The following is a 27167-nucleotide window of genomic DNA, read 5'->3' on the forward strand; positions in this document are numbered from 1 at the left end:
CGCCATTTTTAAGAACTGACAGTGCTGTTAAACTTAAAATTGCAAACAAATAGCACTATTGATAGATTCTCCATTCTAACGATACAATTATTAACTCTCTTGCGAAATTTGATGACTTTTTCATGTATTTTGAATGAGTAATGGAGGTTTAAACTCATTGTAGTAATATTGGGTGGTCTAAAAATGCCAAATTCTTTTGAATGCGCAATTCTTAAAAACATCAATTTGGGTGAACTTTGAAGCTCTATAGCAAAAAATCAAGCACATGGACCTATGTTAATTTGTGCATATTTCGAATATTAAGGTTCTAAAGTATCTATGTGCAAAGTTTGGTGAAAATGACATGGATTTCACTTTAACTGTGGAACGTCCTTAAACGAGTATTCAAAAAAGGCGTAGTGATATGAATGATATCCAGTATGATGACACTTGTGACCATTACCTGATGTTTTATGTGCCAGTGTAGAAGTGTAGTTCTTTGTTTATCGGCATGGCTTTTTTTTCAGGCAATGGTACATTATAGTTGAGGCCCCAAAAATGACGACTTTTATTAAAAAATAAAAAATAAAAAAAGGGAACTTATTTTAGATGAATTTCACACCCTCAGATCAGGTCTACAGCCTCATACAAATATGGTTCAAGAAATTGTTTGTCCGTAACTTTTGACAAAATTTTTCTTTTCACTATTCATTTTTCTTACCGATGTGATTTTTCTGCTTTATTGTCTCTGGCTTTTGCAACATCTTTTCTAGCACCTCATTTCCCATTAACTTTGTACACAATGATGCAAAGCTTAGTTAAACCATATCAGAACAAGCAGTAATTTTATTTGATTTCAATTCTTCTTTTTTTAATCAATAGATGGAGCATCCGCCCGTTACATTCCTACACCCCACGAACTGACAAGTATCAACAGCAACGATGTCCCTCTACAGCCAAAGAACACCAATATGAGACATCAAAGACAACGCAGCGGCCAGCTCGACAAGGTCACAGTCAATTCCCTCTTCGCTGCCCCGCCTCCTCAACCTATGGCTGCCTCGTCGCCCATAGCAACGGCACATCCGCAGAACACCAATAAGATTATGACGCAATACGCGGGCTACAGCAATCCCATTTACGACGGCAATGGCCCACCGACGGAACCGGTCGTCAGTTTCACGTCGACTGACTCCGGTGTGACTCCAGAGGGCGGGCTCCAGATGGACGAAATTGATTTATCATCTCAGTGTTGAAATATATTGACTTATTTAAAGCTTTCTCGCCTTGACATTCTGAACACTCGACAGTGTGTGACTCTGTACTACTATTGAATTCATATTGACTTTCATGGCACCGAGTTTGCCCTTTCAGCAAGAATCTGATTTTATTCAACTGCGTCACAGAGATGATGCCATTTTGACTTTCCGCTTTGAAAATGGTTTATGCTTTCTACTTCCGGTACACAGACATGAGACACGTAGCCAGTTATATGATTTTTATATACATGTACATCATTTTTCTTCAAGAACCTTTTACTTTATATTTTTATATCACTAGGGGCCCGTAACCCAAAGCTCAGCAATGATCGTAGAACATTTTTCTACGATTGATTCCATTGACTACAATGTACAATCAATCGTGAAAATTGAGTGTACGATTAATCGCTAACCTTTGTGTTACGGGGCCTAGGACTACCATTTTACCGTCTTTACTACAAATGTTCTTTTTCCTGAAAATACTTGATCGTAATGTGCAAATCCATGACAATATTATATCCTATCTAAAATCATCCTGCTTGTATGTGCAGCAGAGGAATATAGCATAGATAACATGACAAATGAGGTACTCGGTGAAATGTATGTTGATCACTAAACCTTTGAAGTTTAACCAATGTTTTTTATATTGTCCCTTGAAGTCAGCATTAACATCATTTACTATATACTTCTTTCTGCATTATGATGACAATATTCAGCTGTATTCATTTATGATTAGATGTATGTATGATTTGATTAAGATTTTTACAGGTGGAATAAGAAGTCAGAGCTAACATTGCTGTATGCTGCGTTCATGAGAGCCTGGAACTGCTGCATGCAGATGGAAAATCTGTGCAATTCATTACAAATGTCTTGGTAGGACATTATTTGACCATTTCCATAGCTCCTAATCATTGAGGGATGTAAATAAGTTTTCTGGACCAAATTGATTTTCTATTTCCCATTCCAGACTGAACACACTTGTTCCATTTTCAGTGGTAAGATATCCTGTTCAATTCATCATCCTTTATAGAAAAGCACAAAGCCTTGTCACAGAAATTAGGAGTGGTATTAATTACAAACCCCTGTTTTATAAAGTGTTTTGTTTAAAGCATGGTTTAAGTAACTGTTATAACCTACTTGAACACTCAAGCCAATTGACATTTTTCCTCCAAATACTACGCCACAGTCGCATTTTTGCATATACATTGTACATGTAAATTTTTACATAATGATGAATGCTGCGTAATATACACAACATATACACTTCAATACAAAGCTAAAAGGAAGATGCATGTCCATGTAGTAATCACAATATTAGTGTGTTTACTTATTGATGTCTTTTCGAGTGGCCAGCTGGCAAGCTATTTCACATAGAAGCAAACAGGATTCTTTACAGTTCTTGTTGCTGCTGCGATAAGAGCGCATGCAACAGCATAACATTTGTAATTATGCAAGTAACAGCACGATCAAGTAAGGTAAATTGAGTGCGAACAAAAACGCCTAAAGATAGGTATTTCAAATTATGTTTAGTTGTCACAGTTTCTGGTTTTAATACTTGCTAAATGTAGCACAGTCCCACATGTACATGCGCTTGTCTGTGTGTTGAGTACATAAAGAACACTCATTGTTCTGTATTGGATATGGCTGTGCGTCATTATGATCTGGCTTTTCTACAGGTTGTATGCAAATATGTGGCTGTGGCATATATTGATGAAGATTTTATACCTCTGTAGATTCTTCAAGCATTCCATAAATGTGGCTAAGTTTACTGGCATGGGCCCCATCTTACAAAGAGTTACGATTAGGCCTGGGACTTTCGGGTTTTTTTGTTTTCGGGTACCCGTGGTAATTTTCGGGCGGGTACCCGAAAATCATGTCGCTTGAAATATGACTGGTGGAAAAACCCCATAGGTGACGTCATCAAGCCATTGCCATGCGAGCCAATTTATGAATGAAAATATAGTAAGCATGCGCATTGCAAACCTCCCGTGCCCCACGCAGTATTCCATCGAAACAAGTCTGCAATACTCTGTCACCTCGTACCAAAATCGACCTAGAATTCCACTTTCCTATATTTAATATGAATTATCAAAGGTATTCTCAGAGGATCTGTTTTCTCACCGATACCAAGCAAATTTTTATTACTTCTTGCTTTTCCGTCAAAATCTTACGAAGTAGCGTCGATATTACAACGTGTTCGTGAGTTTGTAGAATCTATGGCTACGTGAACAAAGTCAATTGATTTCCGGGTTTCGGAGCATACGAAGCACCAGCCAATCACGTTCTTGTTACCATTTTCAGTTCATCATAAACCGAAAATGGTAACACGATCGTGATTGGCTGGCGCTTCGTATGCTCCGAAACCCGGAAATCAATTGACTTTGTTCACGTAGACATAGATTCTACAAACTCACGAACACGATGTAATATTGACGCTACTTCGTAAGATTTTGACGGAAAAGCAAGAAGTAATAAAATTTTGCTTACTTTGCTTGGTATCGGTGAGAAAACAGATCCTCTGAGAATACCTTTCATAATTCATATTAAATATAGAAAAGTGGAATTCTAGGTCGATTTTGGTACGAGGTGACAAAGTATTGCAGACTTGTTTCAATGGAATACTGCGTGGGCACGGGAGGCTTGCAATGCGCATGCTTACTATATTTTCATTCATAAATTGGCTTGCGTCGCAGTGGCTAGATGACGTCACTGCGCTGCAAAAGAAACATGGCGACGATTAAACGATCTCAGTCACATCATCATCACTTGAAAAACTTGTATATTTATGGATATTTCGAGGGTAATTGGTGAGATTCAAAATGAGAATTGTGTATTTTTGTGATGAGTTACAATCATGTCTTACACTACGCAATAAAAATAAAATACATGTACGTTACTGGTGAGCAATTTTCGGGTATCGGGTATTGATTTTTCTACCCGGGTACCCGAGGCTTCCGGACGGGATCTGGGTACCCGGGTTTTAGTCCCAGCCCTAGTTACGATTGATCCAATTAATTGTAACTCTATGTTCAGTGTCATAATTTTTTCTCCAGGAAATTTGCAAAATGTCCTTTGTAAACAAAGGAGAACACACCAAATTGTAAAGAAATCAATGAATTTATGGATATACATTCATATGTAGAGGAAAAATTTTGAGCAACCATGCATTTTATATGTTGACTTTGCTGGCTTTCCATAGATGCGATTGATTGGTCAATCACAACTCTTTGTAAGATGGGCCCCTGAAGTTATCCTCTTGGCTTATAATTTTGACCAATCCTTGGCTTGAATCACTCATTGTCTCAGGAAATTGCAATTGATTTTAATTAATTAATTAATGCTAAGGTACAATATTATTCATATTACTTTAATACAGCAGTGTGAATGTCACAGTCCATAAGCACTGGTAAACAAGTGCATTGTTGATTATGGTATAGCGAATTCATGCAAGTTTTAATCATCAATCATTTAGTTTGCCAGATGCTTGATGAGGAAGTTCATTTTAAAAATAATATCCGCTCAAACTAGAAGAGGTGGATTTATCAATTAGAAATCAGTAAATTTTCATTTTGCAACACACTAATCCTTTAGAAAGTTGACAAACAGAGTTTTGTTTTAAGTGCAAACTGTTACATGTAGATTATGTGGAATTAGAAGCAGAATAACTTTCTTGTAAAGGGAACAGTCGTTATTACATGTATTTCTCAATAATGCCATATATTCTTCAGGAAATAGAAAGCTACACAAGTACATGTATTTGCTGTTGTATTTTTTAACACTCTCATGAACATCATCTAATTGAGTCACTGGTTTCTGACCAATTTATTTTAACTTGTTTGTTTTTATCTAATGCTAATTTGACATTGTATAAAGATGCTTTTACTCTGTATATAACCAATCTGAAATCATGTTTAGCATTTAATGTCATCTAATGTGTGATGGAACTAAGAGGTTTTGATCTGAACCAATGGCATGGTTTTCTCGTCATTGTTTTCCTTTCTCTTGAGCGAAATTAACGTAAGGATTGTTAGATTTCCTTGAGTCATTTTATTTCTTTTATGTTAATTCTGTTTTTCATGGCAATATGACATCATGCCTTTGACATTATAAACTGATCTTTCTAATGGTAATATATAACATATCGTTGTTACTATAAGAAAATAACAAAACTTGTTTGCACAATTAGTGGAACTATATGTCTATATGTCTTCATTGTATGTCACAATATTGGCATTCTGCTACAGAGCTTGCTTTTTAATACCAACTTTCATATTGCAATGATATAAACAGCATATCATATCAATAATAGCCAATAACTTGTATATGAAGATATTGGCACGAATATGGTAATATCTCATAGAATAATTCCATGTTCTAAAGATGAAAATTATGATTTTGATACAAAACCTTTTACTAGTAGCTCATCTTTGATTGCCACTTTAGAGGCCCCGTTTTACAAATAGCTACAACTAATATGGAATCTCTGCTATGGAAACTTTTATGGAAACCTTGATGGTGATTGGCTGCTGAGCCCTGTTTCCATGGCAGTTGTCATAACAACAAAGTTACTATGGTTGTTATTTTTTGTGAAACTGGCCCCAGAGCAAGAAATGTTTGAAAATATGTTTTTAAAAAGTATAGTAGTCTCAGAAGATCAGGTGATTAAATGATTATTTGTGTGTCGTAGGGGGTGTTGCAAGAAAATATTTTCAATCAATCGCAAATATTCTGTTGCAATTCTACAGTTGATTGATCACTTTTACCTTTAGCAAATCAGATTACTCCTTGTTTCATGGAGCAGATCAGCAATCAATCGCAAATTTGCAATTAATTGCGCGGCATATGCTTGATTTCGGGAACGAAAATAGATTTGCAATTGATCGCAAGTTTCTTGCAACGCCCCTTTATTCTGTGTGACCATTCACAGTGGTATTTAATTACCATCTATTACTTAAGCTAGTAGTGTATCAGTACTCTTTAGGTGAGCTCTTGTATTTATTGATAGATTGAATATTATTATGTATGATTATCGAATCTTGTGTACCTTGATTGCTGTGAGAAGTTATAGACTGGTAGGTATATGCCATTTTTAAGTGTCGCATATTCTTGTATTTGAGCAAGCCCGATGTAATTTTAAGTATTGCGATTGCATCTCAAGCAGCTGCCCCATGTGCAAAGACAAATTGGCAACTTTTATTTGTTTTCAATGCTTCATCAATATGGTGTAGTACTGTGTATTGCAAGCAAAGTTGGCCTGCATTCCATATTGTGGTCAATGTGCTTTTTTCAGATTGACAAGTGTCATCATAAATTTTAATAATAAATTCCATTGATTTTTTTTTATTTAGTTATGGAATCTGACACACACATTTCACAAACATGTGTTGTTTTTACATTGTTATGTTATTTGAAGTTTTTATGTGTTATTTAAATATTTATTTATCTCATTGAACATTGCATGGCATGGATCGAGAGCAGCTTTTGTGCAATTTTCATGGCTAATGAGTTTTGTTTTAACTACTGATCAGTGTGGCTTTTCCTCACAGTGAAAATCTAGTTCAATGTATATCATGTGTATAATATAAGATCTAAAATAGTGATATTTTTGATAAATTATCTAAAATAGTAGAAAAAGTCTGCTGGACAGAGAATGGAATTATAAACAATGGGGATGATTACCGTATTAGAAATTTGTAACTTTACCATGGAAAATCATGATGTATAATTATTAGTAATGCCTTTAAATGACTCAATTATGTTTATCCAATATACTTTGAAGTGGAAGTGGAAATTATCTCAGGTACACTTTGCATAATTGAAGTATAAAAGGAACGTTATGATTTTTTTTTCATGGATATATATATAGTACTTGCTCGAGAATTATCTTTGATTCTAATACCTACATGTAAATTGCCATAGATGTATAAATCTTTGTAATATATTAGAGATAAATTGAATGCATAATTACTTAACATAAACACATAATACTTTCTGATGTTAAGGCTTAGCAACGTTGTGATTTTCAGTGATTATCTTTTCAGCCCCCATCACACTTATTCGGAATCAGCAGGAATCAAGCAGAAGCTGGAAAGAAAAAAAAAATTCAAAAAATCTAGAAATTTTTGGGAGGAACTTATGAATTCACCAAACTGGAGTTGAAATTCAGTAAATTGACCACGTGTATCATCATACACTAGTCAAAATGAACTGCAATGGAGTCAGATTGATATTTCGTGCTACGTTCTTGGACATTCTAGGGACATTCTAAATATCCTGACTGCATTCTGAGTGCATTCGAAATATTTTTGTCACTTCTTTTGGCCGTCCCGAAGGTTTTGGTCATGTTCAAAACATTCGAGGGATATTTTCGAACGGTGTTCGAAGTAGATTTAAATGACCAACTGGTGGTCAAACGATAGTCCTTTCATTCAGGCCAATTCTGCTTGATTCGGAATAAGTGTGATGGGGGCTTAACTTGTATGTTCCTTTTATACCATCATACAGATGGATCAAAACTTTGTATTTGTATGACTTTGGTCAAACAAATACTGAAGAGAAATTTTACACCACACATTTTTGGGGGGAGAGAGGCAAAATGCAGCCACTCCCACTGTGAACATGTTTTACAACACACTTTTTTTTTCTTTTTTCTTGAGTGGGGCAAAAGAGGATGTTCACTGTATAGACAGCTTACAGGACACATTCTGTAGACATGGTCTCTGATTTTGCTTCTTTCTTTGACAAAAATAATATTTACAGAATGGTTGGCCTTATGGCCTACATGCAACGCAGAATGTAATAACGGGTGTGAGAGTTCAGATTTTTATCTGATTTCAGAATTTTTTTTTTGATTTTCAGCTTATTTTTGGCTTTCCTCTGTACAAAAAGTATGGGAGCTCTTTCTATTTCAGACTTTTTCAACACTCTTCAGCTTTTTTCAGATCTTTTTATTTATGATCACTCACTCCCCTGGTAATACTATGTAGCACATAAGCCATTCAAGCTTATTATTGTATGGATTTTTATGAATCATGGTAAAGTGATAGGAGGGATATCGTAGTTGTCGCCTGTTTGTGGGGAGGTTCATATAGATTCATATCTCTTACAATGTACAATCATGTGCAGTTGATTGCGCCAAATTATTGAACAGGTTTTTTTAGGTAAAGTGCTATCATGGTTTACTACTGCTTAATCAAGAAAGTGATACGTAAGCATACTGTATTCTGAAAATTGATCAAGTTCATTCAAGCTTTCCAATACTCATTTATAGAGGTATTGCACAATCTTGTGAAAAGTGTGTTCATCACTGTGTTACAGCAGATTTAAATCTAGATCTTTGAATAGATGTTCAATTAGTGATATCTGGGCTTTTTATTCAATATAATATATAATTTTAACATCTGCTATACAGTGTATGCATCTTTTAACAGTGTCTTTAGAATAGGAATTGTATTAAGATGGTTGTATTATGTACATTCTTTTTGGCAGATATTATATCCTACATAGAGTAAATCCTGTATAGTGATTGGTTCAAGTAGCATCATGTGACCGAATATATTTCAACTATGATGTTGCGTGACGTCAGACCTCGATATATTTTTGGATATACCAATATTCTGACGTCATTATTTCACAAAACTGGATATCTCGGCGCACCGGCTTGCGCGCTCTCTCTCTCCCGGGCGCGCAAGTCCAGCGCGATGCGTCAGCGCAGACACTAATCTGCGTTCCGCTGGGCGCGGTGGCTCGGAGAAAAGTAGGTAATTCAACAGGACTTTGCATGCTCAGCGCATAGATTTTGGTTATAAATTATTAAAAGTAGGATATAAAGCAAATATATCAGGCGTTTCATTCGAAAGCATAGTGGGAATTATTGATCCTCGGTTGGACTGGCAAAACTACTATATTTCCCTCGGGGCTTTGCCCCTCGGGAAAAAATAGTAATTGCCAGACCAACCTCGGATAAATAATTCCACTATACTTTCTCAAAGCCCGATATATTTGTTTATTTTACCATAAAGATGTAGTGAAGTATATCAAATTACCTATTACAAGGAAATATGTGTTTTATACAGTTTAATGCTGTAATATAGCTCATTACACAACTTACAAAATACCAAACTGCTATCATTATAATTACTTTTGTATTGCAACATAACAATCTCTCTCTGAGGATTTTTACTCAAAGAAATATATGCATTATGGTGAACTGAATTTTCTTTGTACGCATAAAGCTTCCATATCAGTATGCGTAGGCAAAAATCTTAACATTTTCTTTTCTAGCACTGTTGCGTAATATATTTAGTTGGTAGCTGTCATGCCCCTCACGTTTTGAGTGTATTTGAGATTATAGCTTGGGTGACAATGTATCGCGTGCCATGTAGGAAATGTATGTTGGTCATCATTTATTGTTTGGATTGATTCCTTCAACGTTTCTAAGCAAAGTTAATGCTACGAACCAACGTTTGTGTATTCTCTTCATACCTAAAGTGTACTTTTTGTAAATCGTATCATTTATGCCATCGTGGATCTGTGCAGTTATCTTTATCTTTCATTGCTGTTCATGGTGAATGGATAACTAAAATGTGAGCATAATTAAAAACAACAGATGTTGCCTTGTCAAACTGAAGAATGAATTTGTTTATTATTTATTATTGAATATAATTTAGCTTTAAAATCCTTATACCTCTATTGAGCTACTGTGGTTTTCAAAATATTTAATGTGTGGAGGAATGTTAATAGAGTACCGAAATGTGACGTCATAAATTTGCACTTTTTGCATTTCAGCGTTTTTATACCATATTTTGGTATAGCATGATGAAAAACTGCCACAACCCAAATATGGTAGGAATCGGTCTGTGGGGCCCCAAGATATGACCTCATGAATACATAATTAGCTCAATCGAAGTCAATGTATTATTGGCCTGGTTCTAAATGTTAGGAACCAGGCCAATAATACGTGTACATTGAATTCAATTGGACCATAGAGCTATTACAGAATAGCTCTATGATTGGACTAACTATGTATTCATCAGGTCATATCTCAGGCCCCCATGGATTCTCACCAGATTTTGGAAGTGGGGGTTATTCATCATGCTCTACCAGAATACGGTATAAAAAATGCTGAAATGCAAAAAAAAGTGACGTCATCACTTCGGTACTCTATTACACATCGTTTGATGTGGGTGGAGGGGGAATTGGAGATTGGTTTGGAAGGAGAATGGATCAGGGGGGTAGAGAAGGAGAATGAGATACAGGGTGAAAAGGAAGATGATTGGTAGAAAGGGAAACAAAGGATAAGATGGAGAGAGGAAGCACAGGAGGGAGGCAGGGAAGAGAAGAGAAATGGGCAGATAGGTAGAAGGAGAGAGAGAGAGAAAGGGATCATAGGGTTGATAGATTCATCTACACATGTACATTACAGGCCTACTGTAGGAAACTGAAGTTGAAGAAGTTGATGACTGAGGGGCAAAGAATTCCAATGTTATGATGAATCATATGAGAGAGAGAGAAGAAGAAGAAGAAGAAGGGAAGGAAGGAAGGGAAAAAAAGAAAAAGAAAGAAAGAAAGAAAAAGAAACAAACAAAGAAAGAAAGAAAGAAAAGAAAGCATCAATAATGTCAATATTTACAAGGGAAGAAATGGAACAAGAAGTTTTTCGTTGTCCAGTCTTAATTGAAGTGATCTGTATGCATATGACCTAATATAATCCTAGTGTGAAACCTGCGAGTTTTTTTTATTTGTCAGTCATTCCCATATCTTATTTTATTCAATTTTTCCTTTCGTCATATATTCGAGATTCTTTAATCATATATTTTCTGTTGGTTTTTCCGTCTTCTTCCTATTTCATCATAATTCTATTTTCTCCTCCTTCCTCATTCTCCTCCTTCCTTACGCATCTCTTTCTCTTTTTTCTAAATTCCACCACCAATAGGGGGGGGGGGGGCTGATTCCATCCCGATTCACGCCTTGGAAATAAATTATTTGATATATGCTTATTTGTTATGATTAAAGGGCAAACCATCCTCACAAAATCAAAAAAGCTTTTATTTGAATAAAAAAGTAGAAAAAAATAATTTAAAAGTACGTTTAATCTTAAAAATTGGATATGAAACGAGGTAGTTCTGACAGTGTTTTACTTAATTCACAAAGTAGTTTTATGCACAACCTGGTCGGTATCCAAATGACGTACCGATGACGAATTAACTCAGTGACTCACTATTTCTTTTGTTATAATAACTAACAAACATTTTCTCCTCACTTTTTCTCCCTGACAATTGCCACTCTTATAACACATGTTAAATTCGATGAAGCTAGAGTATCATTATTGTCAAATCTGCAAAAAGAAATAATGTATAATAGTGAGTGACTGATATCGATTCTCCATGATGATTACCACTGTGTTTTGCATAACTTTTTAAAAATAAGCGAAATTCCATAACTTTCTTATTTTGCATCCGATTTTCATCAGCATGCTTTGTCTCTTTTTACTCAATATTGTTGGTGTGAACATTATTTTTAAGAAGCGTTCAATTCTAATTAACACAAAAAGTCACAATTATTATATGATTTGCATAAATGAAACAAAATCTGAAAAAGAAAAGTTTACATTTCATATAGGATAATATTTAAATAAAAACGAGCTAGGAAGGTAATAGGTAGTCCTATGCTGCATACTATAGGGCATCATTTTTTAATATATCATTTTAAAGGACAAAAGTTAATTTGAATTTTTAAAAGAGAACACTAGAATTTCATCATAACCAGTTGGAATTAATAAAAAAAAATATTTTGTCAATAATATACTTTAAATTTGCTTAATTTCACAAAATGTGCAGATATATCGTGCACGTAAAAATCCTGTTCTGAGTCTGTATAGAAATGAGGGGACTGATGACGTCATTTATTTTGCTTTTTTTTTAAAGATTATATATTTTTATTTTCTCTTCATTGTCCATGAAACAAACTTTTTATTCCTCCCTGAACATATGTCGAATATTGTTTTAACATTTCATATTGTTCAGTCAAGTTGGTTCTCATTGTCAAATCCTTACAAATGAAATAGGGCCTAAATATTGTATAATTCACACAACAAATTGAGGAAATAACAAAATAGTGAGTGCGGGACATCATCGTACACCCTAATTTGCACAATGAGTTGTCATGAAAACTGTTTTGTAAAAAATAAGCGAAACTTTAAAATGTCACAATTTTCTTATTAACTCAAATCAACGTTTTCTGGCAGCGTACGTGGACTTGAATTTTAAACAACCCCGACACAAACTTAAACATTTTTTTTGGGGGGGGGGGGTGTTTGGTGAGAGTTTAGTTACTTTATTAAAATATTTAAACCCGACCGAACAGAAAATTTCCCAAAATATTTACTAGTATTTGAATCATTGTGATGGCGCAAGACAAAAAAACCCAACATCATAAACAACAACTGCAAAGCCTGCCTTCGAGCTTCGCGCATGCGCAGACGTCAACCGCCAAATAACCGGGCGCTTTGAACGGAGCGGAGTGCAGTGCCGCAATACAACTTTTCAAAATATTATTTTTTGGGACTAAATCTCAGGAATACAAGATGTATATCAAGGAAATAATCATCGATGGATTTAAGTCATATGCACAGAGGACGGAAATCAAGGGATTTGACCCTCTCTTCAACGCAATTACTGGATTGAACGGTTCTGGAAAGTCAAACATCCTCGACTCGATTTGTTTTTTGTTGGGGATCTCCAATTTAACACAGGTGGGACTAAGGCTATTTTCGATGTGAAAACTGAATGTTCTTTGAAAGTTTGAGTTTGAATGAGATCCAGACAAATAGGCAAATCACTCGTTTATGAAAATTTTGAACAAAATTTACGTTAGACCATAATTGGCCCCTTATTTAGATTTTTCTATGCCAAGCTATGAATTTTAGCCTAAGTTTGTTACTTTAGGCCTAGATTTTTGGCATTGTCCGGATTTGTCGATCAGATCACAACTTCTCAAACATGAAACAGATCCCATGAATGATGAATTGACATGATGAAAAAGAGGATTAGCTTGGCGGCAAATAAAAATGTTATAAGCAGATTCCTCATAAAAAAATCACCCTTTTTTTTAGCTTTTCACCGTCTACTTAAAAATTCACTGTCTACTTTTGTTTTGATAAGGTCTAGGATTTTTGTTGTCATCCTCACACAAAACAAACGGGCTTCTGACTAGCCAGGACATGCAGGAGGCTCCTGGAGAATAAGAATTATTCTACTAACATAGGCTTACTCTCCACGGAGCCAGGAATTGCGTCCCGTTCATGCGCGTGTGCACCGCGAAAAAAACTGAAACTTTCGCCCCCGAGATTTCTACTTCTAAACGATCTAGGCCTAGCCCACTTCCACTTCCAAACGCGGTTCGTGGTGCGAGGTTAGTATACTAATACTAACCTCGCAATACGTGTGAGTGGGCCTAGCCCTAAATCATGTAAATGAGATACAACTTCATTTCCGACATTTCTACGATATTGATTTCATTTTTAAACAAGAATTCATTAAAAAAACCGAGAAAAATATGAAAAGACGAGGAAAACTTGCCACCGCGGTTATGTCGCCATCTTGTTTTCTTTGTCTTTCGCCAAGACGACAGCATGCATATCGCGATATATGCAAACAAAGGCGCACTATTACTATATAGTCTGAAAATGAGGAATGCATGTCCTCGCGCCTCACAAACCAGTAGAGGTGCTGGTCGAAAAATTGGGATTGTCCCAGAAAACAAGGATATCCTCATAAACCAAGACAAATCATGTCTTGATGAATTGAGACTGTCCTTGTATGGGGACATTTTTTTTTTTTCACTTACTCCTTCGGGACATATTAGATGGCAATTTGGGGGATTGAGAGTGCTAAAAATAGATTCAGTGGCCTCAATTCCCCTACATGTAGTTCACCATCTATTTTTCACGACTTGCTGTCTCAATAATAACAAGAATAGAGTCAATAAAAAAAAGAAACAAAACTATTCAAGAATTTGAGTGTGATATATCCGAAAGCCATGTATTACTTTTTAAGATTCTTGTATCCTCATTTCTGATAACCCATTTTTGGCAAAATGTGAGAATTTTGAATATATGGCCTCAATAAAATTCAATAAAAGGCTGATTGTCATCTGGGTCGTGCTGTCTATGATTGCTGTCGTATTGAGCTGAGATATTGTGTAACGGGCAAGATTTATTTTTAAAATATAGTTGCGAGTGAGCAAAAATTTCGACATTTTCTATACAATAGTCTGTGATAAAATTCGACATAATAAATTCAGAAAATAATTTGCGATTTCACCCTTCTCTTTTTTCTTTTCCTTTATCTGTTTTTCTTGGCGGTGATTTTTTATTTTATTTTTTTTATTATTTTTTTTTTAGGGGGGACAAGTTCCCCCAAGCCCCCCCCCCCCATCTGTATGGTACTGTATATGATTGATTCATTGATCCATCTTTTTGTTGTACTAGGTTCGAGCTGGCAGCTTACAAGAACTGGTGTACAAGGGAGGCCAAGCCGGTGTCACAAAAGCAACTGTCACAATAGTCTTTGACAACAGAGACAAGAAGCAGAGTCCAGTAGGATATGACAGCTTTGATGAATTCACAGTCTCAAGACAGGTAATGATATCATGGGGTCGTTTTCACAAAAACTATTATCCCTGCACAATCAATAGCAATTTTGAGGAATTCAACTGTTCTCAATACACTGGAAAATTTACCTCAAAATTTTTGGCCATCAACTGCAACCTTTATCAATGATATGAACTTTCATGATCAAATCCATATTAGAATATTACAAAATCTACACACATTTCTATGGATTTTCCATTGAAATTTAAATTTGTTATGAAAATTGATTTACAGTTGATTTGAAGGGAATAAAGATAACAGTATGTTATTCGTTCTTTAATCTAGAATCAGTTTCATGCTAGGATACATGGTTGATATGAATGAAAAGTAGAAAGAAAAGAAAAAAAAAAAAAGTAATTTGAAGGCACAGCCATTTCTTTGACCCGAGACCAAAATATTTCATTTTAAGAGAGGATAAATGGAATATCCCAAAATAAGCCCTAAGCAAAATGAAAACAGTCCAGTTCTAGTTCACTGATAGTCTTTAAAAAAATAAAATCTGTGGGAATTTTCTATTTTAATCTTAACCCTATATAGATCTAGGCCATGGTATTTTGGGAGATCATAAAGATCTCGGCTGTTGATCGTGCGATCGCGTCAAAAATTGGCATGGAGGTTGTGTGGGATATAATCTACAAAATTGTATTGTAATTTATTTCTTGCAAATTGCTATTGATTATGCTAATTTACAAATAATTAGTATGCAAAATCATAATTTGTCCTCTATTTCCCTAAATAAAGCTCCAAATGTTCTAATTTTTGGTGCAGAAACTCTTTGTGGTGTTCTTGGCAAATTTACTTTTAAAAAATTGCGATATCAGTTCAATTTCTTATGTGTTATATTGTTAAATGCAATTTCTTATGTATTTCTTTGGTTTTTTTTACCCTTTGTTTTTCATTGTTTTTTCAATGGAATTTGTCAAGGACTCTTGTGATCATAAATAGCATAAAATAAATCCATTTAGACCAGCAAAACTAAAAATAATCATACATTTATGATTTTTGGTTGAAAACACAATTTGCTTTGACTTTTTGTACATGAAATCACGTTTTTTAGCAATTTTTAGCCTGACATGCACTTACAGAATGTTGCATAATTTCAGAAGTCAGAACCACGTACCCGGGGGTGTCGCAAATTTGGTCTCGAAAGATGCGCAAGACTTAAAAGTAAAAAGTCATTGAGCGGCGCAGGCAAAAGAAATTGCGCGGCGAAAATATTGCTCGAATCCTTGAGGGGGGTCTCTGAGGCCCCCCACCCCCGGCCCAGATAGGGTTAAGTTGACAAAATATGCAGATTTTGCAAGAATATGTAGTCCTAACAGAAGAAGTGAAAAAATCTTCTAAATGTGTACTTATTTCTTTTCCTCCTTTTTAATTGGCAGGTTGTAATAGGTGGTAGGAATAAGTACCTGATCAATGGAAGCAATGCAAACAATAGCAGAGTACAGGATCTCTTTTGCAGCGTTCAACTCAATGTCAACAATCCACATTTCCTCATTATGCAGGTAAATTCATATCAAATCGTGAGGTGTGCCTGTGCAGGGCTCTCACTTAATTTTTTACCTAGGTTGCCAGCTGGGCAACAGAACCTATTCAACCTTTTTCAAGTTGCCAAATGGCATTTTAACTTAAGGTTGCCTTATTTATTCACCTGTACCTTGCTGCGGACATGAAGGCTAACTACATGTGATAGACTTAGCATATGATTGTTCTACATTCTAGTGAGTTTATGAGTTATGAGAAATTATGTTTGTGTAATATTTTTATGAAAGGACTATTCAGTGGCAATTTTTATTTTGTACTGCTTTATATTCATGTACGTAATTATAATGTAACCATATATTGTTTTCCTTTTTCAGGGGAGAATCACTAAAGTACTGAACATGAAACCTCCAGAGGTGAGTTTAGTTGATTTTCTAAATGATACTTCTTTACGGTGATGTGTTGTGGGGACAGTAAAAGGACAGCGATTGATTTTATCGTTGATTGATATGCTTGATTGCACATACTGACCAGTTTACTCAAGCATAAATTAAGCCCTATGATCAAATGCGAAGATTTGTGTTACAGGTTCAAGGTTATGTTATGTGATGCAGGGCAGAAGATACTTATCTCAAGACCCGCAGGCCATGGTGATGCTGGTGGCCTAAGTTCACTTTCCATGCACAGCTTATGCCAAACAAATTAATAATAATGAAGATTGTACATGTAGCTATAGGGATAGTCATCGTTTAACCCTAAACTAGGCCGGGCTTTTTTGGCTGTTCTGTGGCCGGGGGGGGTTGATTCAACCCCCCCTGAGATCTCGGCCGCTGAGCGCTGCAAAAATTTGCACGCTGGTAGTGTGCGATGTAATCTACAAGGCTGTATGGTAGAATTTTGCAAAATAATGAGATTTTATTTCATATGAATTAATTATGCTAATTTATTCATAAATCATACTTTTTGCTCTAATTCACTAAATAAAGCTCCTAGAATGCTAATTTTTGGTAAAAATATTCTTTGTAGCATTCTTAACAAGCGCAATTTGAAAACAAAATCGGTTTGGAAATCAATTTCTTATGTATTTTATTGTTTTATGAATTTCTTATGTATTTCCTTGTTTTTCAACCTTTTGTTTTTCTTTGTTTTTTTCACCAGATTTATTGCACAACCTTTTTGAAGCATAATTATGCTAAAGTCAATTGATTTCAAATGTTTAAAGTAAAAATAATCATATCTTTATGAATAAGATGAGAAAACTCAATTTGCATTGACTTTGTACACAAAATCACGTTTTGGAACAATTTTTGGTCTGACATGCACTTACGAAATGTTGCGTCATTTCGGAACCGCGTAACAGGGCGTCCTAAATTTGGTCTCAAAAGATGCGCGAGACTTTAAAGTATAAACTCTGCGAGTGGCGCGGTCAAAAAATTTCGCGCGGAGGAATGATCGCAGAAAATGTTGAGGGGGAGTTGATTCAACCCCCCCCCCCCCCCCCGGCCTGTTTAGGGTTAAACCAGGTTTTAATGCCATTTTGCATCATACATGTATACAGTCAACTCAATATTGCTAACTTGGTATGTTTTATTTTCCTTTTCCGTCTTCATCTATCCAGATCCTCTCCATGATAGAGGAAGCAGCTGGCACACGTATGTATGAGAACAAAAAGGCCTCTGCTCAGAAAACAATAGAGAAGAAAGATGCTAAGCTCAAAGAAATTGAATCAGTAAGTAAACTTTCTCATTGTCTTGTTCTTTCATGTTAAGAAATTTCTATAAAGTGTGGAAAAGTAGTGTTCTTTTGTTTCAGTTTTAAACTGTCACACAAGGTAATGATAAGGTACATTTATATAGGTTTGCAAATTTGATACAAAAATTGTCTACAAATCTTGGGAGACTGCTAATGGAAGGCCATTTGGTAAACACATACACCATGCAATATGTGAATTTCAGTTCATGTGTCAAATCTCTCAATACAATAATGGTTATTGAATTGTTGAAAATGATGGAACCGTGTGTCTTCATACAAACCTATGGACTGCAATCCATTTCTTTTTTCAAATACCAGTAATTAGGTGGCTTACGTTTATCGGAGAATGAGACCACATTTTATTCTGAGACTGACTCCACAAATTAATCTTCTAAGACTGAAACCAATACATTATTCCCCAAGCTTAATTCTAAAACCAAAGCTAATACATCGTATTGTTCTCCTCTGTAGGTACTAAACGAAGAGATCACTCCCACCCTGACCCGACTCAACGAGGAGCGCTCCTCCTACCTGGAGTATCAGAAGGTCTTGAGGGAGCTGGATCACCTGACCAAGCTCCATGTGGCATACCAGTTTGTCTCCGCCGAGAAGCTCTCTAAGGAGTCGGAGCAGGAGCTGGCCAAGATCGCAGAGGCAACCAATGCCCTCAGACAGAGGATGAAAGAGGTGAGTGAGCTCTGCACCAATTAGGGCTTCCAAATGAATAGATTACGTATATGGGACCAGGGTCCCATTGCAATAACAAATGCATAATTTGTATAACAAGTTGACCCTCTGCCAGCTAAACCAAATGATTTCAGTAGCTTAAAACTGTTATTTGCAAATTTGTTATTTATAACAAGTTTTATGAAACGAACCCCAATAGTACCAAAATCTAGTGAGACCCTCCAGAAAGTGTAGGAACATTAGGCAAGACTAAGGCAAAACTACTGTTTTCGTCCTTTTTGGTGATGTGAAAAGAGAAGTTCAATACATACAGTAGATTCTATCTCCTGTTTTCAAATTTTTACAACTTGTTTGCCCTGAAATTTAAATTTTTGAGTAACAAATTGATTGAAAACAGGAAAGTGAAAGGCGGTGCCTCAAAGGATTGAGTGTACTTGTATACAGTCCGACCTCTCTTATCTGGCCTCCCCTTATCCGGTCGCACACTTGCTGATATTTTTTTTTTCCAATTCAATCTAGTACGTTGGGAAATGTGATTTCAATCTAAACTCAATCCTACACAAAGTCACTTTGATTACATATATTTTCCAATATAGTCTACCTACAACCACATTATTTTTCATGAAAATATCTCACCCAAATCACCAAAACAACTTAGACAGGATAATTTTTCAGTGAATCAGGGCGCAGCGGAAACATTTCATCACATTCTCTTTATTTCCCGGGGAAAAAAACAACACACACATCTCGCTAGTTAGCACTAGGCCTCAATATGGACAGCGCCATCTATCATGTTTGAGCCTACAGTCAGTATAACAATGGCTGACTTTGCAAAGCTGCTATAACCGCCGCGATGATCCAATCGTAAAACTTAGTTTCATCAAGTCATTCTCTTTCTGTCGAGGTATGCTCGATGTATACCTCAATCATTTTATCAGTTAAATTATCCAAGAGTTTTGACCATCGATCGATTTCATTTCCGTAAATATGCCGCCCATAATTTGCACTGACACTGCAGTGAATACTGTCTGTACGCCCACTACAATAGATTAAGTGTACGGTGTACATGTAGTTACCGCCGTTGGGGAGGCGCAGCTGCATGTATTTAATATTGGGTCTCCCAGATCCGGATAAATCCCTTATCCAGATTGGTGCTGGTCCCAACGTGTCCGGATAAGAGAGGTTGGACTGTACATGCATATGTATATATATATATATATATATATATATATATATATATATATATTGCGATGCATTGGAATGTTCAATAAATTTTGATGAAAAAAATAGGGTTGATTAAATACAAAATTTTATGGGAGAATACGAACTTTGGAGATGCAAAATCCTGATTTGATTTCCTGAAGTTTGGCAGATTCGTTATAATGCATTTGTATGGGATTTCCACAAACTTAGACCATTAACAGGCACCCAGGCTTCCATGTCACTCTATACTCTAAATTGAAATCAATGTAGTCTTAAATGTGATTATTAATCTTTCAGATTGATGACAAAATTGTTGAGCTGGGGGATACCATCCAGGCCTTGGAGAAGGAGAGGGACGAGGAGGCTGGTGGAGTATTAAAGGAGATAGAGAAGCGCCTTGTGGAAACACAGAATGACGATACCAAGATCCAGAGCTCACTGCAACACAAGAAAGAGGCAGTCAATAAGGAGAAGAAGAATAAGAAGGCTATTGAGAAGAGCTACACAGAGGTAAAGGATGCAAGACTATCTGCTAAAGCTGGAAAATGCTTTTTATTTTTGTTAAGTTATATTATGCAGTATTGTAAAAAGGTTACAGATTGTAGATTATATCTATAGGTCTCATGTGCACTTTTTATTTTGTGCTAATCTGCACATGAGTGCAACAAGTACACATTAAATAAGCACGAACAGCTCTCAAAATCGGCATGTGATATTCTTTATGCATACTTCATATGCCATCTTCAGTAGATATTCAGTTACTAGTCAAATGCTGTGATTTACACGCTCGCATAACCTCTAAGATTCTTCTCATTGTATACAAAATTAATCATAATAGGGCACCTAAGTATCTCCAAGACCTAGTCTCCTTTTGTTACTCCTCGTCAGTCAGATCCATCCGCTCATCCTTTTCATCTAATTTAAACTACGGCCCTTGCACTAACACCAGATACAGTGATCGTCCCTTTTTCTGTTATTGCCCCTGCTCTGTGGAACAAGCTCCCAACCCATATTCAAAATGCTTCCTCTGTTGAAATTCTCAAATCCTCACTCAAAACTTACCTTTTCTCAACACTAGCATAGTTGTTTTTGTTTTTTGTTTTTAATGGATTCATTGTTTACTTTAGTCAGCCCACCTGTGCACTTTGAAAGCGCCCTATAAATGTTATTATTTTTATTTGCAAACTCCCGCTTTCCTACCTCAATGCATTTTACGCTTCCGGATGATATGCAAGTTGTCGATCATTCTACAGGTCTCCCTTGTTAGAGGCTGTAGATTTGGACCGTGTGATATAAAAGCCAAAGAGAAGGACATTGAGAAGCTTGAGTGAAAGTTTCACCAAGCTTGAAGAAATTATTGCCTGTTGTATGAAAACCTGTACAAAGAGGGGAAATACTGCCCTCTACTGTTGAAACTTAATATAATGTGCCATTATTTTCCCCTTCTTACCCTATCTCTCTGCCTGGACCAAGCCATCTTGAATACCAAAGAGAAGGGCATCAAGCAGTTGAGTAAAAAATTCACCAAGCTTGAAGAGAAATACAAGGGGAACCAATATAGTGCTGGTAGATTATGGCCTATTGTATAAAACATGTACAGTTTAGAAATACTGCCCTCTGCTGTTCAAGCTTTGCATAATGTGAAATTATGTACCCTCTCCCCTCCAGGATCAAGCTACCCTAAAGGCCAAAGAAAAGGATATCGAGAAGCTGAGTGGAAGTTTCACGAAGCTTGAAGAGAAATGCAAAGAGAACCAGGAGGGCGTCGTCCAGGCTCAGAAGCACTACCAAGCCGTCTCTGCTGGCCTGTCTAGCAGTGACGATGGAGAGGATAAGACACTAGCTGATCAGCTTATGAGTAAGTTCAATGTGATTCAATTCAGTTTGGTTCATTCAAAAAATCATATCCAGGTTTTTGTCAAAATTGCTGAATTGCAACAGGATTTCAAGTTGTACTTGCCTTCACTTTTCTCATTCAATGTATGAATTCTGCTTGTGATGTTGTTAGAGAGAGATACAGCTTTTTGCAAAGATTCAATAATCATTACATTCCATTATTATATGTTTCTTCAGATAGAGATCATTATATCATCACATGTTACTTGCCTCCTCTTGGTAATGTTATAAATTTCCCTGATATATTCATAATTCTTGTATTGGCTTATATCATCTGTTCGGAGTTGTAGAACAGCATAATTTGATCATATAAAAAAAGGTGATCAGAATTACATCACAATATTATTTTCAAATCTAAGGCAACTATGGAAGGCATATATGTAATGCAATATTATGCAAGGGTAATGGGAGACAGACAGACAGACAAGGACAGCAGAGACAGATGAATGAATAGACACAATAGAGGATGAGAGAGAGAGAGACATACAGATAGACAGAGAGGGATGGCAAGGTGATTAGATGTATGAAATAGAATAAAATATACTCAGCGGACTATGTTTGTGTCTCTCAGCTTGCAAGGCGGAGATGAAAGCTGCCGAGACGAACCTGAAACAAGCCCAGAGCACACTGAAGAGCGACCAGGCTGAGCTGAAGAAGAAGGAAGCTGAACTCAAGAAAACGGCCAAGGAGTATGAGAAAGACAAGGCCAACATGGAGGCAGTGATCAAGAGCAAGACTAAATTGGAGGTAAGATGGGAAGGGGGTTGCAGGCTGTAAAAAAAAATGCAGTCATGTTGAGGGAAACTTAGGAACTTGGGGAATTAACCAATTTATTTAAGAAAGTAATGAACTTGTTCTATTATGATTCCTAAATGCTGCACGGCATAGGCAAAATTGATGGTTTTTTACAACCATGATGGTGATAGGATAATGAAGGTGATGATGTTGATGACAACAGCAATGACGATGATGATGATGATGATGATGACGACGACGAGGAGGAGGAGGAGGATTTTGCTGCTGCTGATGATGATGGGGTTGGTGATTGTGCTAATTATGATAAAATTGAATATGGGGATGATAGTGGCATCACAGTAACATTGGGGACTGGGCATGGGCTAAAAATGAATGCATATTACAAAAGTAGTGATAATATTGCTGTAAGGATATATTTGATCAATATATTTTATGATTATCTGTCCTCTAGGATGAGATGAAGAAGCTTGGTTTTGAGGATGGCAAGGAAGATGATCTCGAGAACCAACACAAAACCCTCTCGGCCAAGGTCGATAACCTTTCAGACAAGGTCAACGCACTTACATCCAGGTATGATTGCCCTGTGTTTATCATGAGCATCCTCCTTGCTCAGTCCAAGATTATTGAATTCCTTCTTCACTATATCTTTCCATGTAACCTATGACTTGGAAAAAAACCATCAAAGACAAAGGCCCTGTAACATAAAAGCTACAGCGTAACTAAGTTTATTTCAAGCTATGTACATGAAAATGATATTGATTGTAGATATTGTATATCTTTTTGTGTAAGGGGATCAAGATAATAAAGATGAATGGTCATGGTTTTGAAGAATGATATTTCAGTAGACCCTCCTACCATCAACATCATTTATTTCAGCATGTCCCTCTTGAGAAGGGTTACCAACTCTCGCACCTTGATGAATCTTGCTCCTTCCATTTCTTTCTGTCTTGAGCATCCTCCCAGTTTAGACCAACTTTTCTGTTTTCCTTCTTTACCATATCTTTCCAACCTGTAAAATCTTGAAATAATTTTGTTTCATAGAGCTCCACATTACTACTGTACATGGTTTGTTAAATGGGTTATTGGATTGAAGTATAGAGCCAATGGTTTGGTTTGTTACCAAAGAAATAATAAAAGCTCTTGATTTTGTTTTTCTTGTAGATTCCCTAATCTTCAGTTTGAATACAAGGATCCCGAGAAGAACTTTGACCGTTCCAAGGTGCATGGTCTAGTGGCCAGACTCGTAAAGGTCAAGGATGTCAAGTATGCTACATCACTAGAGGTCACTGCAGGTCGAAAGGTCAGTTACATAAACAATTTTAATGAAGTAAATTTGGTTTTAAAGTTAAGTTTAATATATTTTCAAGGATTTTGTGGCTTAAGGGCTAATCTGCCAGACTTTTGAATACAAAAAGAAAGTTCTAAGTTCCGTCTGTTGATTAGATTTCTGTTGAGTTTCAAGCTTATTTATATAAATGCAGGTTGTAGTTTTCTTTTCCTTTCATATGTTCCAATACCATGACAGGTTACTTTTTATTTCTTTTTGGGACACATTATTTCAAAGCATTTGTTCTACGACAGAATTTCGGTGGTTGTGAATAGAACTGAAACTCATTACTTCGCATTTCTTCAATTTAAATACTCGTTACATTTTTTCCATGAGACAGTTTTGATTTCAGGTTCCTGACCTCCATTACTTAGTACTATCCTTATTGTTGTTTATTCGACCATATGTACATACAAAGTAGAAGATATAGAATAAAGGTTGATACAGAGTGGCATGTGGGTCAGGTTTCACAAAAGGGAAGTTCTTCCCTGTTGCCCATAGGCATCCTCACATGGAACATCCAGGCTTTTCATTAGATTCCTCTTAAAATAATCAATGTTAAAAAATTTGATTTTGCAAGCAATTTATTAACTTGGATTAATCTTTCCTTTCTGTTAGCTCTACAACGTGGTGGTAGATTCAGAGCAAACGGGCAAGAAGCTCCTGCAGAAGGGAGAGTTGAAACGTCGCTACACCATCATCCCCCTCAACAAGATTGCAGCCCGATCCATCTCGGGGGATACAGTCAGAGCAGCTCAGAATCTGGTAAGTATCACTGCAGAAGTGCAAAGGGATGCCGCTTTTCAGACCATTCGAGGATATCAGTGCCCTGTCTTATAAAGAGTTACGATTGATCTGATCAACCACAACTATGGAGAGCCAGCAACATCAACAATCTAAAATGCATGTTTGTTCAAATTATTTCCTAGATATGCAGTATATTCATGCCTGTACATTCATTGTTTTCCTAAAAATTTAGTGTGCTTCTCTTTGTTTGCAAAGGACTTTGTGCAAATTTTCTGAACAAAAAATTATGACATTGATGGATTTCCATATAGTTTAGGTTGATCGGATCAACAGAGATGCCAACCCTCCCGATTTCATCGGGAGGCTCCCGAAAATTCATCCCAACTCCCGCCCTTACGATTACCATCTTTATCCTCCCGAAATTACGATTTTTTTGCATTGATCAAATTGGATTGGAAACTCATGTATCGTCTGCTAATTGTAGCATGTAGTAACTCAATTACGTTCGCTGCTTCTAAATTATGTGTGAAAGGTAGACAAATAAGGAGCAGCGAAAAGCTGGTGCATGTGATATGCCCAACGGGAATCCACTGTGCACCAGGCCGGTAGGCCCGGCTAGCTTCGCGAGGCGTGTGCGCTCGCGGCCACTGTAATTGTCGAGTCGTGCGGTGGAATATCGGTGTGTGATTTCGGCGTATTGATGGGTTGATATTGACACGAAATGGCGGAAAATCAACAAAAGAAGACCAAGAAATGGTCTCAGAAGTATAAGACTGAATACAGTCTCCAGTACCCGTGTATTCGGAAGTCGGAAAGAGGAATTTACCATGCATTTTGCACAATTTGCAGCGTGGACATTTCAGTTGAGCACGGAGGTCGTGATGATATTCGGAAGCACGTAGGGAGCAAACGGCATACGGACATTGCGAAGACGAGATCTTCGAGCTCCACTAGTACCCTGTTGACTTATTTCACCAAGCAAGGGACCAGCGAGGAGGAAGACGTTACCCGCGCTGAGCTTTTCTTTACTGGATTTATAGTGGAACATAACCTGCCTATTGCTGTCTCAGACCACGCTGGCCCTCTATTTAGGAAAATGTTTCCAGACTCGAAAGTGGCTTCGAAATATGGCTGTGCTCGGACAAAAACTTCAGCAATAATTGGTGAGTTATCAAATGTTACTGCTACATCTATTGCTGATATTGCCAGAGGGTCTCCCTTCAGTGTAGCTACAGATGGGAGCAATGATGGTGGTGAGGCTCAACTTTACCCTGTCCTCATAACGTACTTTGACAACAGTGCTGGAATTGTGAAACAAGGTTTGCTAAGCTTACCATCATGCAAACAAGATTCCACTGGAGAAAACATCTACAAACTGCTCAATAAAGAATTCAATGACAGGAAAATTTCATGGAAAAATTGTGTTTCCTTTTGTGCTGACAATGCTAGTGTGATGGTGGGTAAGCACAAAGGAGTTGCTGCTTATATCCACAAAGAAAACCCAAAGTGCTATATCATGGGCTGCCCTTGCCATATGATACATAATACAGCCAAAAAGGCAGCTCAGGCCTTACCAGTTGCATTGGATGAATTTCTTGTTGATATCTACTACTATTTAGACAAGAGCAGTAAACGCATCAAAGGAGTGAAAGCCCTGCAAGAACTTTGTGATGCCCCGACACACAAGATTCTGAAGCATGCTGCAACAAGATGGCTGTCACTTGGTCAGTGCTTAGACAGGTTAATAGAACAATGGGAGCCCCTTCGCCTCTTCTTCAAAGCAGAAGTGCAAAAAAAGATGAAACCGACGAAAGCCATAAATCTAACATCCAGCAAGAAGAAGACCGCTGTATCTACTGCAGGATCTGTAGCTACAGTAAGCACAAGTGGAGCAACAATGGCGAGAGCTGGTAGCATCACTGGCCCTTCAGAGTCAAGAAAAACTGAACTCCCATCGAAAGGCAAAGGAGGACCCAAGTTAAGTTCTGCTTTTGCCAAGTCACTTGATAGAAGCTCAGCAAAACCCTCAGCAAAAAGTCAGAGGCCTACTCCTTCCTTGTCTGCATCCAGCTCAAGCTCTCTCCTTAAGCGTAAAATTGGATCTGGTACAGAGAGTCTGACTACTTCTGCTGGCAGTAAACGCAAGTGTAATCTTCCTGCCACTAAGTGTTCTACTAGTACCACAACAAAAAGTGCATCTTCCTCCCACACCTTGCAGGAATCTAGAGAAAAACGTGCCAACAGAATGTTCTTGTCACCTCAAACAAAACTTTATTGCTTCTTCCTTCGATACGCTAACAAACTTTTTGAGAAGGGGAATCTCCTGCTCCAGAGGGAAGAGCCCTGTATCCATCTCCTCCACAGAGAACTTAATGGACTTCTGAAAAATATCTTCATCCGGTTTGTGAAACCATCATCAGTATCATCA

The 27167-nt window shown here is 36.9% G+C and overlaps 2 protein-coding genes across 3 annotated transcripts in view; both read left to right on the forward strand.

Moving 5' to 3' along the window:
- The window catches only part of LOC129270858 (phospholipid-transporting ATPase ABCA1-like), a 67451-nt gene extending 65194 nt beyond the window's left edge, over positions 1-2257 (forward strand). For both annotated transcript variants that reach the window (XM_064106841.1, XM_064106842.1), the window contains one exon: positions 862-2257. In XM_064106841.1, the coding sequence (XP_063962911.1) occupies positions 862-1235 (374 nt within the window). In that variant the 3' untranslated portion in view covers positions 1236-2257. The remainder of the gene's footprint in view (positions 1-861) is intronic.
- A 10456-nt stretch (positions 2258-12713) lies between these two features.
- LOC129270859 (structural maintenance of chromosomes protein 2-like) overlaps positions 12714-27167 on the forward strand; it is a 32666-nt gene continuing 18212 nt past the window's right edge. Inside the window, exons 1-12 of the mRNA XM_064106843.1 lie at positions 12714-12990; positions 14728-14877; positions 16272-16394; positions 16749-16787; positions 17990-18100; positions 18595-18810; positions 20311-20523; positions 21682-21871; positions 22481-22656; positions 23117-23235; positions 23827-23965; positions 24611-24757. Of these exons, the coding sequence (XP_063962913.1) occupies positions 12823-12990; positions 14728-14877; positions 16272-16394; positions 16749-16787; positions 17990-18100; positions 18595-18810; positions 20311-20523; positions 21682-21871; positions 22481-22656; positions 23117-23235; positions 23827-23965; positions 24611-24757 (1791 nt within the window). The 5' untranslated portion in view covers positions 12714-12822. The remainder of the gene's footprint in view (positions 12991-14727; positions 14878-16271; positions 16395-16748; positions 16788-17989; positions 18101-18594; positions 18811-20310; positions 20524-21681; positions 21872-22480; positions 22657-23116; positions 23236-23826; positions 23966-24610; positions 24758-27167) is intronic.

Source organism: Lytechinus pictus, chromosome 11 (genome assembly GCF_037042905.1).
Source record: "Lytechinus pictus isolate F3 Inbred chromosome 11, Lp3.0, whole genome shotgun sequence".
Classification (NCBI taxonomy): Eukaryota; Metazoa; Echinodermata; class Echinoidea; order Temnopleuroida; family Toxopneustidae; genus Lytechinus; species Lytechinus pictus.